General features: G+C 39.5%; 1 protein-coding gene across 4 annotated transcripts in view; it reads right to left on the bottom strand.

Moving 5' to 3' along the window:
• The window catches only part of LOC117390240 (rho guanine nucleotide exchange factor TIAM2), a 68,871-nt gene that overhangs the window by 22,280 nt on the left and 31,318 nt on the right, over positions 1-15,273 (bottom strand). For all 4 annotated transcript variants that reach the window (XM_033987931.2, XM_055231355.1, XM_055231357.1 and 1 more), the window contains exons 6-14: positions 14,376-14,600; positions 11,304-11,489; positions 10,668-10,811; positions 6,409-6,465; positions 2,665-2,832; positions 1,587-1,691; positions 1,428-1,506; positions 1,258-1,347; positions 455-661 (exon numbers count right to left, since the gene is read on the bottom strand). In XM_033987931.2, the coding sequence (XP_033843822.1) occupies positions 455-661; positions 1,258-1,347; positions 1,428-1,506; positions 1,587-1,691; positions 2,665-2,832; positions 6,409-6,465; positions 10,668-10,811; positions 11,304-11,489; positions 14,376-14,600 (1,261 nt within the window). The remainder of the gene's footprint in view (positions 1-454; positions 662-1,257; positions 1,348-1,427; positions 1,507-1,586; positions 1,692-2,664; positions 2,833-6,408; positions 6,466-10,667; positions 10,812-11,303; positions 11,490-14,375; positions 14,601-15,273) is intronic.

Below are 15,273 nucleotides of genomic sequence, written 5' to 3'. Positions count from 1 at the left end.
CCCGGAGGATGGACGACCAAGCAAACAAACTTCACACAGTGCCTTCCACCATGTTCTTTTAACATAATGAGTCAGCTCTGAGGAAGCAGAAGTCTCAACTAAAAGGAACTGTTTTTCTGTGTGTATGTAAATATTTCTGAGGTGAGAAAAGTCCTCACTTTCACCAGAAGTTCAACAAGCAATTAGAAGCACTAGGGTATACACAGAGAATTTAAATGATTTATTAGCTATTTTGCCATACTACAGAGCAATTTGTTTGAAATGCAAACTAACAATAACTTTAAGATGTGTAGACAAGAATAATCTCACCATCTGTCAAGCAGTGGTCCCTTGACAATTTCTCCAACTGGCTTTCATTTAGTTACAGTGGAAAAACAATGTGAAACTCTAAACCATGACAAGATTGAGGCGTTTGCCAGTCAAGTTTATGGTTTTGAGTTTGCATAAAATTTACCTGAGGAGGATTTAGCCCGGTGGTGCTGCTTGGGCGCATGTCTGGAGGGAGGAGCGATGTGCTTGAATGGAGGTGATAGTTCTGGTATGTCTCGTCTGAGACTGAGGTGAAGGTCCGGCTCAGAGAAAAGCGTCTGGATCAGAGACAGGTCCAGACCAGAAACGCACTGACCATTTAGGACCAGGATTTCATCACCTGGACGTAGACCTGGGAGACAATAGAGATTAGAATATAATAATGGAAGTGATGCAGAAAATATAGATCCTGTTTTACTCACAGACCCTGTTTTACACAGATATTAATCCTACAAAAATATATAATCACACTATGCTATTTAGACTACAATCTGTTAGATTATGGGGCCTATTTAATTTGAAGTATTATACAGTTTTTTAATTATTGTACTGTCTCAATGGAACTGTATTTTATGTAGTTTACCTTTAGATTTTTTAACTAACCTCTTTGTAATGTTTACCCTACTAGCTGCTATGATTCATACATGACAATTAAAATTCTATAGTGTGAGATTACAAACCTACAATTGTAAGAATAAGTACCATTTACAGTTAGAATAAAGTAATAGATTATGAAGGATTTTAATGTCCATTGTCATTTATATGGGATGTGGGATGGTACATGATTGAGATGGACCTCTATATCCCAGGACTATTTAATGAAATGCATGTACTGTAATTCTGGTGAAAATGTGCCATTCAGCCTGACAACTGGCCTGACTGACATTGGCATCACATCTCCAGGATAGCTATGGAGAAATACACTCAGCACAATGGACAGTTAAGCACCTTGACGATAGGCCAGCCCATCTGAAGGCACCTCACTGACAAAGATCCTGCTGTTCTTCTGTCCATCTATGTGCCCCGTAACTGCAAAACCTGTCAGGAGAGGAAGGTATTAAAATGTGCATAATTTAACATATGGCAAGAACAAAAGATTTAGATTAATGCTGACTCACCGAAGTCCGCCGCGCTGCTTGGCTTGCTCATGTGCAGAGTAAACATATTAATAGGCACCACCTCTAGCTGATCACCGACCTACGACCAGTGTTAAACAAATCAGCAAAAGTCCATTGACTTCACATAATAGAGTATATCCTTTATATTTGAACTCTTACCAGGTCGTCCAGGATCTCATCATGTGACACATTTCTGACCTCCACTTCCTGTCCTGCTGTTCTATGCAGGCGTAAGCAGTGCAGACTCTGATCCAGCTGTTTTACCTATAAACACACAAGCACAGTATTCAGAGTTGTGCATGTAGTGACAATCTTCCCTCCATATTTCACACCGCAACGCCTCGCACAACAGCTGCAGTGTGGCCGAGGCGTGAATTATTCAGGCCTTACACTTTTGTGATGAGAAATTTGCGCTAAACAAATGCCTTCACCCTAAGGGACAGTAGCGCGTGTTTGTATGTGTCTGGAAAAGTCAGTCAGACAATGGGTGAATAGATGTGTTACGCATCACCCCTGGGAAGAGAATCAGAATAGTTGCTATGGGGAATCCAGTCCACATAGTCAAATGGAGACTGTGGTTAGTAACCAAATAAAAAACTGCAAGGGCACAAGGCAGTGCAGTGTGGGCCAACATATCGGATTGGATTTGAAGTAGTTTAAATTAAAATGTTAATACATTTACTGATGGAGAGTCTATCCTGTTAGTGTCCATGGAAATGTTATTGCTTTGCCTGGAATGTTCCACAATATGGCATTAGATTTATCTATCTCAATGAAGACAAGCAGGGGATGTCAATACGAAAAGTGATATGGTGCAACTATAATACTGATGATTGACAATTGCTTCTGTTAAAGAAAACACACAATTCAACCACTAATTATGCTACTATAGCTGTTGCTTTTGATACTAAAAATATGCTGGCATAAAAAGCGTTCTTTTATTTTATACTGAAAATAGAATAATTGTAGAAAACTATTATTATTTATTTTCATTACAAACGTGTAGTAGTAGACAATATAGTACAGAGTGATTTTGATGACGCGTTGCTGTTTATCAAAATTGTGTGTGAATTCATAGATAAGAGTGTGTAGTGTAATTATTTTTATTGCTAATGCACTGCTTCTCTGTAAAGCACATTCTCTTGCATTTTTGTCTGAAATGTGCACTATAAAAATCTTCTCCTTCATTTTAAAAGCCTGTTTTGTTGTAAACTCGTGAGCCTCTTTGCAAACCAACCTTGCATGCCAGGGAAAGAAGGTCAGCCGCTGTCTGGTCTCTCCTGACTGGAATCTGAACTGTCAAACTGTCTGGCATGTAGATGCACATGACCATATCGGCCTCGCTGTCCCATACTCCACCTTCAGGGGGTGACATTGAGTAGATGCTGCTCAGGATGTCCAGCCTCTGTAGAGAACAACATAAATAAGATGGAGGAAGGAGGGCAGAAAAGGGAGGAAGTAAACAGAGAGTGGGAGGGGCCTAGAGGAGTGAATGTGGCAGAAGCTGAGTTATGGCCCACAAATCAATACAGTTCCATTAGTGTAAATGACTGGCCATGGATCAAACAACCAAGCAGGAATGTCATAGAATTAGACTTCCAGGGATTCATTTGACAGCTCAGACTGCAGTTTCTTCAAATAATAGTCCTCATAATGACCATGTACACATGTCTAGACGTCTCAAAGATATCAGTGTACTCAATACCCAAAGCCACAGGTAATTATAGGCACACGTGATGCAATACATAGGGGCCAGTCAATTTCAAAGGAAAGCTTTAAATGGTAATTATTTGTTGGTGGCAGTAACAGTGAGGTTTTGGACTGGGTATTAAAAGAAGGGGTGTTCAGTGTTTGGGGAGTTTGGGGTTTTGGTTGCGACTTCATGTCTCTGGTGGGGAAAGACCACAATTATCAAGACTGAGGGGAACAGGGATATACTCTGACCAAACCAAGACCACCAGATCTCCAGTGAATCAGCAAGTCTGACCATGTAAACTTATGGAAACAACAGATGAGCAGACAGAGCAGAACTGGGGGTTGTAATAAAGTTGGGTGGGCTAACAAATGCATATCAAACTAGTTAATATTATCAAGTTTAGATATTGCAATAGCTGTTTACCAGAGAATTTGAATCTTTTCTCTCACATTTTGAATTTGATTTTATTTATTTAAAGTGTATCTGGATGTTATAACAAAAGCATTATTATGAAGCAGCAGTATTTTCTACTTTCTACAGGTGAGGCCTCATTCTATTGATGTTATATGAATATTAAAATAACCAGATAAATCAGGCTTTCTATTTCACCCTTTGGCCTTAGTCAACTGTATGTAAGTGGAACATCTTAAACTTAAATGTGTCCTTAGTAACACATATTTTTTTTAAAAGAAGAAAAAAAAAGAAAAAAGAAACACTATTATTTTATAGAGGAGACAAAATAATTAAAGGAATGTAGCAGAGAGGACCTAATTTTAGCACTTGTTCCCTCACTGTCCAGCTAGAGTCTCTGGACCTTGTGTGTATTAATGGGCAATGGCGTGTGGAGAGGGTGGTGACACAGACACAGAGGATCAGGATGTCGGAGATCACAGTACCACAGTAATTCTTAGAGGAGTGAAAAGGGAAGCAGGTGAAGTGAGCGTGATTTCATTCCTGGAGCCTCTGATGAGAATGCTCAGGCTCAGACAGACTTGGGGCTTTTGTGTCCAAGAAAAGAGCAATCCTGAAAAACCTGCAGTGGATTAATGTAAGATCCAGGCCTCCTGTTCTTACAACTGTCAAGCCTCTGGGATTGTGGGATACACTAAACACACAGTTGGGCGGTTAATTCTTGGCCCAGATGTCGCTAAAGCAAAGCACAAGATGACATCATTATTAAAGGCTGACAAAGTAGGATTTTGTAAACAAAGTTGGCAGTGGATTTATAGTCTGTGACCTACAAATATGACATTTGGTTTTAAATTTGTAATAACTCAAAATCTCTCATGCACACACCAGCTTACCACTTACGTATTTTTTTCTTTTTAGTTTAAAATGGAACCTGGACTCTGTGGAAATTCCATAAGCTTAAATTTGACTTCTTCCTTTTATGGTTCTTGTGGGAGTCAAGCTTAGAGTGGCTAGCCTCAGAGAGTATTACCAATTTATAAATACAGTTTTATACAGGCACATTTTGCTTTTTTAAAATGATCTAGATATCTTAAGGTTTAGTTCGCACAAGGCTTGTGTTACAATAAAGAAGGCCATGTTTCCCTCTCCAACAAAGTAGAAAACAAAAAAAGACTAGTAGTTTATTTCCTCTCAAACTAAGTGAACTATTTTCGTTTGTAAAAAGCCAGCTGTTGTCTACTCAGTTCCACCATTCATCAAACCTTGTCCACAATAGATTCTATAGGGCAAATATCCATCATAGTCCCCCGAGTACTACAGGGAGAAAAAGCATATGGCAGGTATATGCTATAAATAGGAACACTTATGACACACATGGTGCATACATACACACCCTCCACTTGACTTCACTTCAAAAGGATTAGTAGAAAATGATTACTTAATGGTGTATTTGAGGGGATCTGGGACCAAAATAGGACAACAGGCAAAGTCATCAGGACTGATAGAAGGAACTGTATGTGTCGACAAAAATCAATCGCACCACACTGGCCCCTCTGTCTCTCTCCACTTCCCACCCTGAACAATCTTAATCCTCACTAAATCAAAATGGATTCTGTTGACACGCTGTTTTTCTTACATTCACAGAGGGACAAAACAAAAGCCCAGCATTCAACCGCAAGAAGTCTGCCGCAATTAAGGCTATAGCAACGTGTTAACCCAATGAAAGCCAGTACTGTTCCCATAAACCGCTCTTAGATCTCATTATATCCTCCCACAAAGGCAGCTTTTTGACAGAAGCCACATTCACCACTAACTTGTGTGTGAATTATAGCATCTGGTGGGATAATGGTAACTAGTGGTACCATTGGTTTTCACTTTTGATCCATCTATGTAAATAACAAAACATTAATGCCATCCCAAAGGTTGTTGTTAAAAACAGTGGCAACATTTTTTTAAAATTGTATTTATACATGAGCTCTATTTAGGATAAGTTACATTGTTCAGATGTAAAAAAACAAAATAAAACAAAACAAAAAAAACACTAAACTAGAAATATTTCAAACCTAAAAGATGCCACATGGAGTATTGCAAACTATTCAGACCATTTCTAAAACATTTAAAGGTCATATATTAAGACTCTGTGAGCCTAAAGCCATGTTAAAATGTTGTTACTTACATCAAAATCATACCTGGAGTTTTGTTTCATTTGTTTTCATGTTTGAGTAATCTTTTATTATTAGTCCTCTCTAATGCTCTAATGCTCTGTTCAGCCTTGTGATGTCATGAAGTAGTAGTTTACAAGTTCAACAGCCTTTGACCTTTTTTTCAGTAGAGATTGGCAGTTCCAGGGCCAAAATGATCCAAATAATCCTCGTAAATGTGTATGGAGTTTAAAATCACAAGATGGAACAGGGTGTTCTCTGTTTGAGAGAAGCATTCACAATAAATAAGCACGGTTTGTGTGTATAACATGTGTAATCTGGGTATGATTGTAATGCGCTGAGGAAACACCTCAGCACATTACAATCATACCCATACATTATAACGTAAATTTGAAAATAGCGTAACATGGGCCCTTTAAGCAATTCTCCATCACAGTCAAATTCTTGTCACTCTTATCTTGTACCTACACCTCCACATAAAAGGATTTCCTGCTATCATGCTGTACGAGTAACACACGTCAGCAACATTTTCACTCTCAAAGGCTCAAAGCAGCAGAGGTCATAACACACAGCACACTCTTCCCTGCCATAGCTGCTCCATGTTAAAAAAACATAATCTGACACGTAAAATTCTACCACTGGATTGAATTGACAGATGCTAGAGCAATTTCCATCAGATCTATCATACATTGGAACAGCTGTTATGCCTCACCTCTGAGCTCCTTGGCGGGAGGTTGTACGGTTGACCCACGCAGTCGCCATCAAAGATCTGGAAGGAATAGAAAGACGTTCAGAAGAGCAGACTGCTAGACACTGGGGCACCACGCTAATTGACTCATAAGTGATTTGGGTTGCTAACGGTATTGGACGCATGTGGTACGATTATGTGGCTAATTAAAAAGTACATGTGGTGACTCGGTGCTTTGAAACTGGTTTAGAGACTCCAATAGCAGTGGTTTGCTCTTTATGTGTGTAAGGATACCAAGATTCTAACACGTTTATCACAAAATGTTTCTTATTGATCTTTATTTCCAGCTCTATGGGCCAGAACTGGAAGGCAGATTTTAGTTAGCATACTAGGAGTCAAAATGATAATACAACAAACACAAAAACATAAAAGCTATGCCAACTAACTGAAAAATGTCAGGATGGCAAATAGTACAAAAGGTCAAATCAAAATATGAAATAATACATTTATCATCAATTTTTAGATGCCCTAACCTAAGACAATCAAAGCTATATTAGGCATCAGAGTTTTATTTCTGCACAAAGAGGCGGACAGTTTTGATGTGAAAATCACTACAATTTCTCCATCTTCACCGGTGTGTGTTAGAAATCCTTCCTCTTTTTGCTCCATTTGATCTCCTCTGGTCTCCTCCAAGTGATTGAAAGGTGTGTCGCGGTGCTGTGTGTGTGCGCTCGGGGCTAAGCCTGGCTGCTTGTAGGTGACTGTGAGGGCTTTAACAAGTCTATAACACAGCAGTGACAGCCAGCCATCCGTTATTTGACTGGTGTGACTGCTGCGCCTACTCAGACAGGGAATTTTGCCAGGGATATTTTGTCACTGGGCAAAAGAGGCATCATCAGTGACAAGTTAAAGTCAAAGTCTTATTGCTGTAAACATCCCATGGGCTTGAATTGCTAGTGAGGTACAGTAAGGAAGGGATGGCTGAAGGATCACAACTTAACTAATGATCTGCCTACATGGATTACATCTTAGCATTTCTTAAGTGCACACGAACCCTGCTTTGAACCCAACTCTCCCAGAACATAACTTTTTATTCATTTATACCCTTCAAAGCTAAGTTTAAACTGCCTTAATACGATGGAGATGACCTGGGTATCTGCAAATTCAGGGGTAAATGCCAAGAAAACCCTATTGTGTCAGTGAATAATTACTGACTCCTAGTGACCGGTGTTTGGTGTGACACGCACATTGCTAATTGTTGCCTTTTGCCTCAGAGGCTGACGTTGGTATCTTTGTCACAGCTGCAATCGCTTGACTAGTGACCATTTCTTAAAATATCTTAAAATATCTGGCTAATATTATTTTATGCATTTTCAAATTAAAAAAACAAATTGGTTAACTTAAACGTATCTCTTATAGTTCAGAGTTTAGGTTTGACACATTGCATTTCTTGCTATAATTTTATACTGCTGATCTAATAACCAATTACAAACTGACAAATTGAGTTTAACCAGGGATTATTTAATCTCGGGGTAAATGCTATCTACCATTAAGACACTAACCCTTAAATTGGGCAGAAATACCAACATACCTAAACATGGGATCAAAGTAACTAAGGATCTGGCAAGGATTACCTCTGCATGTTCTCAAGTATACACAAACCCTGCTCTGACCTCGCAGTAACTCTCCCTCACCAGCACTTGCACATTTATAGCATTTCTGTAAACGTACACTAAATTTAGCGTGCATTACCAACGCTCTCACAAATCCTCACATCTCCCTGGCCTACTTCCCACAGAGCCTGCTACTCACTGTTTACACCCGACCTCGGACAGGAAAAGAAGACAGAGGAAAAAGATGGCTGACTTTAGGGCCAGGGCTGTCAGGAACACGGTTGCAGGGCTAAATAGGATTTAGGTTCCGTCAACAGAGATGAGTCAGTATGGAAATTTTGGTACAGAGGCTGCAGGCTAGCTCTCTGATGTTTAGTGATTGAAGGGAAGAGGAGCAAAAGGGGGCTAAGGAAAAATTCAGATAGTGTTATTGTTAGTGTTAGTGTTTGGGTTAAAAGACAGAGATAAAGTGACAGTGGACCTAAGAAGGAAACAAAATAAGTCTCAGCCCAATAGTCATGACTGGAAGAAGTAAGAAAATAGGAACGGGCGATATGGAATTATTGATCAATTTTAGATTGTTTATTTGAAGCTCATGAAAATATTTTTCAATATTCATTTTATGAACATAAACAAAACAAAATGCACAATAGGTAAAGTCCTCCTGCTAAGGTAGTCATGACCAAGCTTAGCTCAAGATCTGTGACAGCCACTGCTCCTGACAGTTTGCCCCTGCGGCAATGAAGGATCAAATGCAGATAACAATAATGCGAACCTTAACCAAGACAGGCTTTTAATTACTGATATTTCACACAAAGAAAATAACTTAACTCATCCAAAATAACTTCACATATCTAACTATTCCAATCAGTTGCAAAAAGACAGATATGATCCCACAGCCCACTGTGATGATGATTTACAGCACACAAAAACAGTCACATAACAGGAAAGACCTCACATATTACTGAGACACTGTAGGAAGCCTTTGAGGTGAAGATGACCTGAGAGAAAAAAGGAAGCTTCTTAATATTTAGCATCTTTACACCAGCCATCTGTCGGAGTTTGTGACTGTGAGAGAGAGGGAGAAAGAGAGAGAGAGAGAAAGAGGGAGAGAGAGAGGAGAATGCCTTTCACCACATATGGCCTTTAATAATTCATATTTGTGCTAACAGCGCCACCTCAGCCTTCTGCGCTGCAAATCACAACTGGGCTTCATTAGAACTGGCTGAGCTGGCAGAAGTTCCCTTGATGAAAAATAACAATGCACAAGAAAACACATTTTCTGCTAGACAAATGCCAGTATCAAAGCAGGGTGGGCTTAGCTTAATGGATGAGCGGAGCAAATCGGGACACTTTGTAGGCAGTTTGATGTCACTTAGCAGGGACCGCGATTAGCATTTAACAAAGCTAACCTGCAAACTACACTGCATCACAGCTAATGAAAAGATAATGTTTTCCTCTGCGCTCCATTTAAGGTTTGCATTTCCTGCTTCTCAAAATAGACCACCAGCGTTCTCTGCAGTGTGCCCACAGGGTGCATGAGTAGTGGATTCCCGTATCAATAAATAAAGAGTCTAATTACTAACCTGGGAGAGAATTCCAGCCCCCTTGCCCCACAGCACCTTGGTAAGGAATGCTCCCCCTGCGCTTTCAATGATGGGAGGTTTGCACTCAAACTTCACAGGGGATTCGAAGTTTGTGTACTCCTAATTAATAAACTCTGCTTTGGGGGGATTGTAAGTCAAAGCTTTGCTTTCTCTGAACAGTGCTCAGGCAAGGCAAAGTGAGCAATAAATGTTTTCTGGTTGTTTATTTAATGAATAAGCTCACAGGGGCTAAGTATCACACCCTGTATAATATTAGACAGTGTGTGGAGATGGTTTTGAGCCATTGAACACATGTAGGGAATGATCCTGTATTAAGAACTAATCCAGACCACCTGGGGAGATTTTTAAAACTAAGTTTCAGAGAAGATTATTATGTCACTTTACAAGCTAAATGATGTTGCAGAAAAAAACACAAGTTCTTGGTTGTAATTGGTTGAACTATAGTAATTATCTGCTAGTAGCATAACATTTTTAAGCTCAGACTCAGAACTGTGCATATTTTGCTGCCAATTACAATATGCAATCAGTTATTTAGTGCAAAACAAGACTGAGTACCGTATTTACATATTTTTATGAAATATGTTGTTAAACTAAACCATTACTTATAAATGCTACTATGGACGCATCTAAGGCTTGAGGCAGACATTGCAAATCATACAGGTCAGAATGTGCAATAATCATCATTAGTTTCATTATTTTTTTTAACATAATGAAATGTGAGACAATTGTGACAAAAAATATTACTATCTAAGTTTTATCTTCAGCATGACAAGATGTTTAAATGGTTTAGGGGAAATGCTTCAAGCGCTACTATTTATCGTCCCACAGCTGCTAACCGGAGAATTATTATTTTTAATGTGATTTTTAGGCTCTATCCAAAGGCAGAGGTAGTCTAAAAGGTGCAACATATTGTTCCAGCCCATTCATCTGCATCTAAATTGCACACATGAAATCTACAGGTGTGATGTGTGATTATGCCTTTTGAATATAATAACACTGTGCTGGGGGTTTTGTTGATGTCCGTGGTGCATTCAAAGACCTATCATTTTGTGCGTGTGCGTACCTGTGATGCAGACGGCCTCTTCTCTCGCCCTCTCCTCGTCAGGTTGTCCAAGCCTTTGAGGGAGGAGAACAGACCTCTCTTACGCTGTCTACAGGTCAGGGACAGTGAACGCCTCCTCAGAGTGGCCTCATCACGGGAACAAATCTGGACACATGGACACAGTTAACAGCACTGACATCCATTTCTCACTCAAATGTCATCTTATCAGGGTATCTTAATTACATTGTATTGTATTGTATGGTAATGTCGGTGTAGTAAGAGACTGCTGTGGGTAATACAAAAAACATTTATTTATTTACTGGTTTTGTAGTGGGTGATTGGAGCTTTCTTTTGCTACATAGCCCTGGGCATGCAGTAGGCAGAGTGGAAAAGGAGCAATTATTTCCAACCACCACATGCTCGTCTCCAGAGTGATTTTATTTTCTTTGCCTTGAATATTCCAGGTTATGATATTAAACTTCTACATTGACACAACCAAGTGGTGGACCTTAGGAAAGTTACATAATGAAACTTTAAACAGAGAATGCTTTTTGCTACTACCATTATCGCCACAGTTTCACCTATGACTCTGATGACTCTGACTTCTGCCACAGCAACACTGAAAAAATATACTCAAAATGTTTATCTGTTCCTTACCAATGCATGGAATGACGAAACAGAGAAGATTCCCAGGCGAGCCAGTGTGGTTTTGGTGGGCCGACTTGCTATGGCCAGCAGACTCTTTGGATTGGGCAGCTCTCCTCCTTGTAGACTGGCCAGATAGCAGCGCATTCTGAACAAGTCCATGTTGAACCTCTCCAAGTTCTGTTCCCACTGTTGAATCTGGGAAAAAAAGTTTTAAATCCAAATTAGTGGACATTTAGGGACATAGTTAGGCTAAAGCTGAACAACTCAGGGTCAGTAAAACTTATTTGGTTTAACTGCTTACAGATGTTGGGAGGGGGAGCAAATTGATAGCACAAATGACTGCACATGTGACTTGATGTATTGTAAATCCTTGGATCTATTTAATGTACATTTAGATAATAAAGTGACATTGTCCAGATCACCTTTAAAAACACTTCAAGTTCTCGCATGTAAATTATCGTGTCCTTCGTCCTCTGCTGTTTGCATATGTAAGCTTTAGAAAGTGCTTAGTCGCTTTGCTGGAGACTGCATTTAATGGGAACACTTTTACTTAAACAACCCACCATAACAACTGGGTTTAATGGCTTGAGTTCATTTACAATAGTGCACCTTGTGGAGTTGTCCTATTACAGTTCACCCTGATGGAATTCCTTAGCATTGCACGGAGCATTAATGGCCCAGGCGGTGCTTTGTGGACCTTTGGCTTTTTAAACATCGTAAACAAAAAAGTCGCACACAAATCACCATGGAAGCGTGTAAACCTGTGTGCAATGTGCCGTGAAAGGGCTCGTATATCAGCACAGGTGGACTAACAGACCTTGAGTCAATGACATTTAAGGCATGGGCATTTTTGAGGTGATCTTGTCAGTCATTCACATAGATGGAAAACTGGCCAAAGCAATGATGTGGGACAGTTGGAATGAAACAATGGAAGATTCTTTTCACATTCTAGAGGGTTTTTAAAGTCAATTGTAATTTTTTGTAGTTTTGTTGAATTGAATTGAAAAGGAGAGGAATAAATATTAACTACTGCTACTACTTCTATTACCACATACATTAGTGACTTTCTTGTTATCTCTACTAATACTACTTTAATTTACCTTTATTGCTTTGCATGATTGGATCAAAAACTAAGCTACACTACACTACAATGAATTATTTAAAATTATACTTCTTAAAATCCCAAACGCCTCAAACTGTCATACCATTTCAGTCAAATATTGGCAGCTTTATTCGGGGTGGTTCAAAAATAGCCATGAGCATGAAATCTCACTGGAACGTTTATTCCAGCGAGCATCTTTGTTGTCCCTTAAAAATGCTTATCCAGTAAGTGTTTGTCGACTGCCTTTCTGAGACTGGACCGAATCAGTGCTTTTAGACAAACAACATCATCAGTTAAAAACAAGATCCCATCTGGACTGCAGGCACAAATTATTTACATGCATTTTGGAGCTATTAACCCCGGCACAAATGAGCAATCCTTGTAAGTGATTCTCATCTTTTCTTATTTGGCATCTTTAACATCTGTTTTCTTAATAGGTCTTAATGCAAAATAGGTCCTTCGGTGCAACTTGATCATAGGGCGAGTGTGTTTAAGGGGGGCACGTAGGGACATCAAAAGACCTCTTCTGGCACAGGATGGGTGGGGGGTGCAAGGGTACATCAAAGTTTAGCCCTAGTTGATCCATTAAAAAACCTTAAATCTATCATCAACCTCTAGGCACTTTCCTCCTCGTGCACCATTCTGACCCTGTGATTGAGGTGGCATCCCAGGGTAATTGGAAGCAGATACATTGCATACTAGTCGTCTAAGAGTCTATAAGCCCAGTGACAAGCCCATTGGTCATCAGTAGCGCAGGACTGACTGCTTCCATTTATGGTGGCTGCATGGAGGAATTTGTCTATAGAGAGATCTGCATCAGGAAACTCCAAAAGGAAATTGGATGTAAGAGAAATTCCGACACTAGAGCAAGAAGAAGCATTTATAAAGAGCAGACCAAAGCTACGGCATTAGCCCTGTCTTGCAATGCTAAAGACCATATTTTTAATAAAGGGGCACAATATAACTTTAGTTGTGTAGTGTCTGTCACCTGCATTGAAAAGATGATTTGCTTTGCCTTAAGGATCACATATTAACTTATCTATCTTGCGTTTATTCTATCACATGTGTTTTATTGCATCAAAATATGTTACTGTGGGCAGGCTTGCCTTGACACAATAATCCTTGCTGGAGAAGTTCATCGGATGCAGTTCAAACTAGACTATGGAAAAGTCATTGAGTTCAACGTTCTCAAACTCCCCTGCAAATGCTTATTGTCCCTTTACCAGTATTAGTGTTGTTGTTGAGCTTTAGGTTATTGGCTCTTTATACTCAGTGTAATCTGCTGTATGTGGGCCACAGTGGCATGCTGGGTACTTGAGCTCCTCCTTGGGGCTGTAGAGAGGAGGAGGAGGAGGAGGAGGAAGAGGGGGAAAAGGAGGAAGAGGATAATGCACACACAGAGACCATTACTCCAAAACATCTGGAATTACAATCTGATGCTTTGGGATTGAGCCGTTCCCATGGGTTCCTATAGTGAAATGCTTGGGGACTGATGCATTTAGGCCATGTCATCCACTGACAGGCAGAAATATTGCACAGTTGTGTTCATTCACAGTGGTTGCATCAATTGTACAACCAAAATAAGTATATTACAAACACAAAAGAGTATACATAAGATATCAAATTAAGACGTTCATATATTTTTCCAATTCAGTTTAATGTGCATTTACAATTTCTTAGTAGGAACTCAACTTGAGATGACAATGAGATATGACTGGGGCACTACTGAATGAATGAATGACGTCTTGACTCATATAAACCTACAACAATGTATATCTACTACTAACTATTAAAGTGTAATGACAGGCTAATGTTTGCTTTTCAATTCAATCAACTTTTTTAGAAGGATGGCAGTGAATAATGTTTAAAATAAGCCATTATTTCTAATAAAATGGTAAAAAAAAGTTTCTTTTGTTATTTATATTTTATGCTGATTATGGAAATGAACCTTGTTTAAAATTCTAATTCCTGTGTGTTACCTGGTTCTCTATAGCCTTGCGATTCTTGGGGTCGTGGACTACGGTCAGCTGCAGTTCCGCCATCTTCTTCATCTTGCTGTCCATGTCAATCTTCTGAAGCAGAGCTCGCAACTGGCTCCTCAGCAGACGCACTGTGTCCTCTTTACCCTGACGCTTGGCCAGAAGAGACGCGCTGGCTGAGTGGACCGCAGTCACCCAGTTCTCTAGGTCTGTCTGGTTAGAGGCCTGAAACCACAATAACATACACTTAAATGATGCATATGAAGGAATGTTCTACTATTCAGTAATAATTTAATGGTAAACTATCAGGGTTTTTTGGTTGAGAGACTGTGTGCTGCTTGTCTCCATGGAGATGTTATTACTTCGCTAGGAATGTTCCACAGTATTTCATTTGACTCATCTATCTTTTATTTATTCATTTACAGTTTTTACTGCTTTAAACTACTGTTTTCAAAAACATCCATTTTACTCATCATTCACCACTGCAACTTCTTGAGACAGTAGCTTTAATACTATTAAATGTGTTTTTAGCCCTTGGGGGTCTCCTGTTCCAGCATCTATCAAAATCAGAAGAGATGTAGGCCGCGTTGTGACAGAATAATCAAAGAAAACCCGTATTGATTTTCCACACAAACTCGTTATACACTGAAATTATGCACTGTTAATCGTCTGTTTCATAATAATCTGCATGATTCATTTGGCATGTTGGCTATGAAATCAATAATCTTTCCTTGAGACCTATAATGACTCAATCCAAAAAAATGCGTAAGCAGAAACACTCAGATGTAACCTTGGTACTGTGAATCTTCCTTTGCCTCTGGGCTTTTGTCAGCTCCATATGACACTGTTTTATTAGATGCAGGTCTAGACACTGTCACCTAAAGCGGTCTGGGAGCTT

The sequence above is a fragment of the Periophthalmus magnuspinnatus genome, chromosome 22, assembly GCF_009829125.3.
Source record: "Periophthalmus magnuspinnatus isolate fPerMag1 chromosome 22, fPerMag1.2.pri, whole genome shotgun sequence".
NCBI classification, from domain to species: Eukaryota; Metazoa; Chordata; class Actinopteri; order Gobiiformes; family Gobiidae; genus Periophthalmus; species Periophthalmus magnuspinnatus.
The sequence above is the reverse complement of the archived record's forward strand: the minus strand, read 5'-3'. Positions and strand labels throughout refer to the sequence as shown.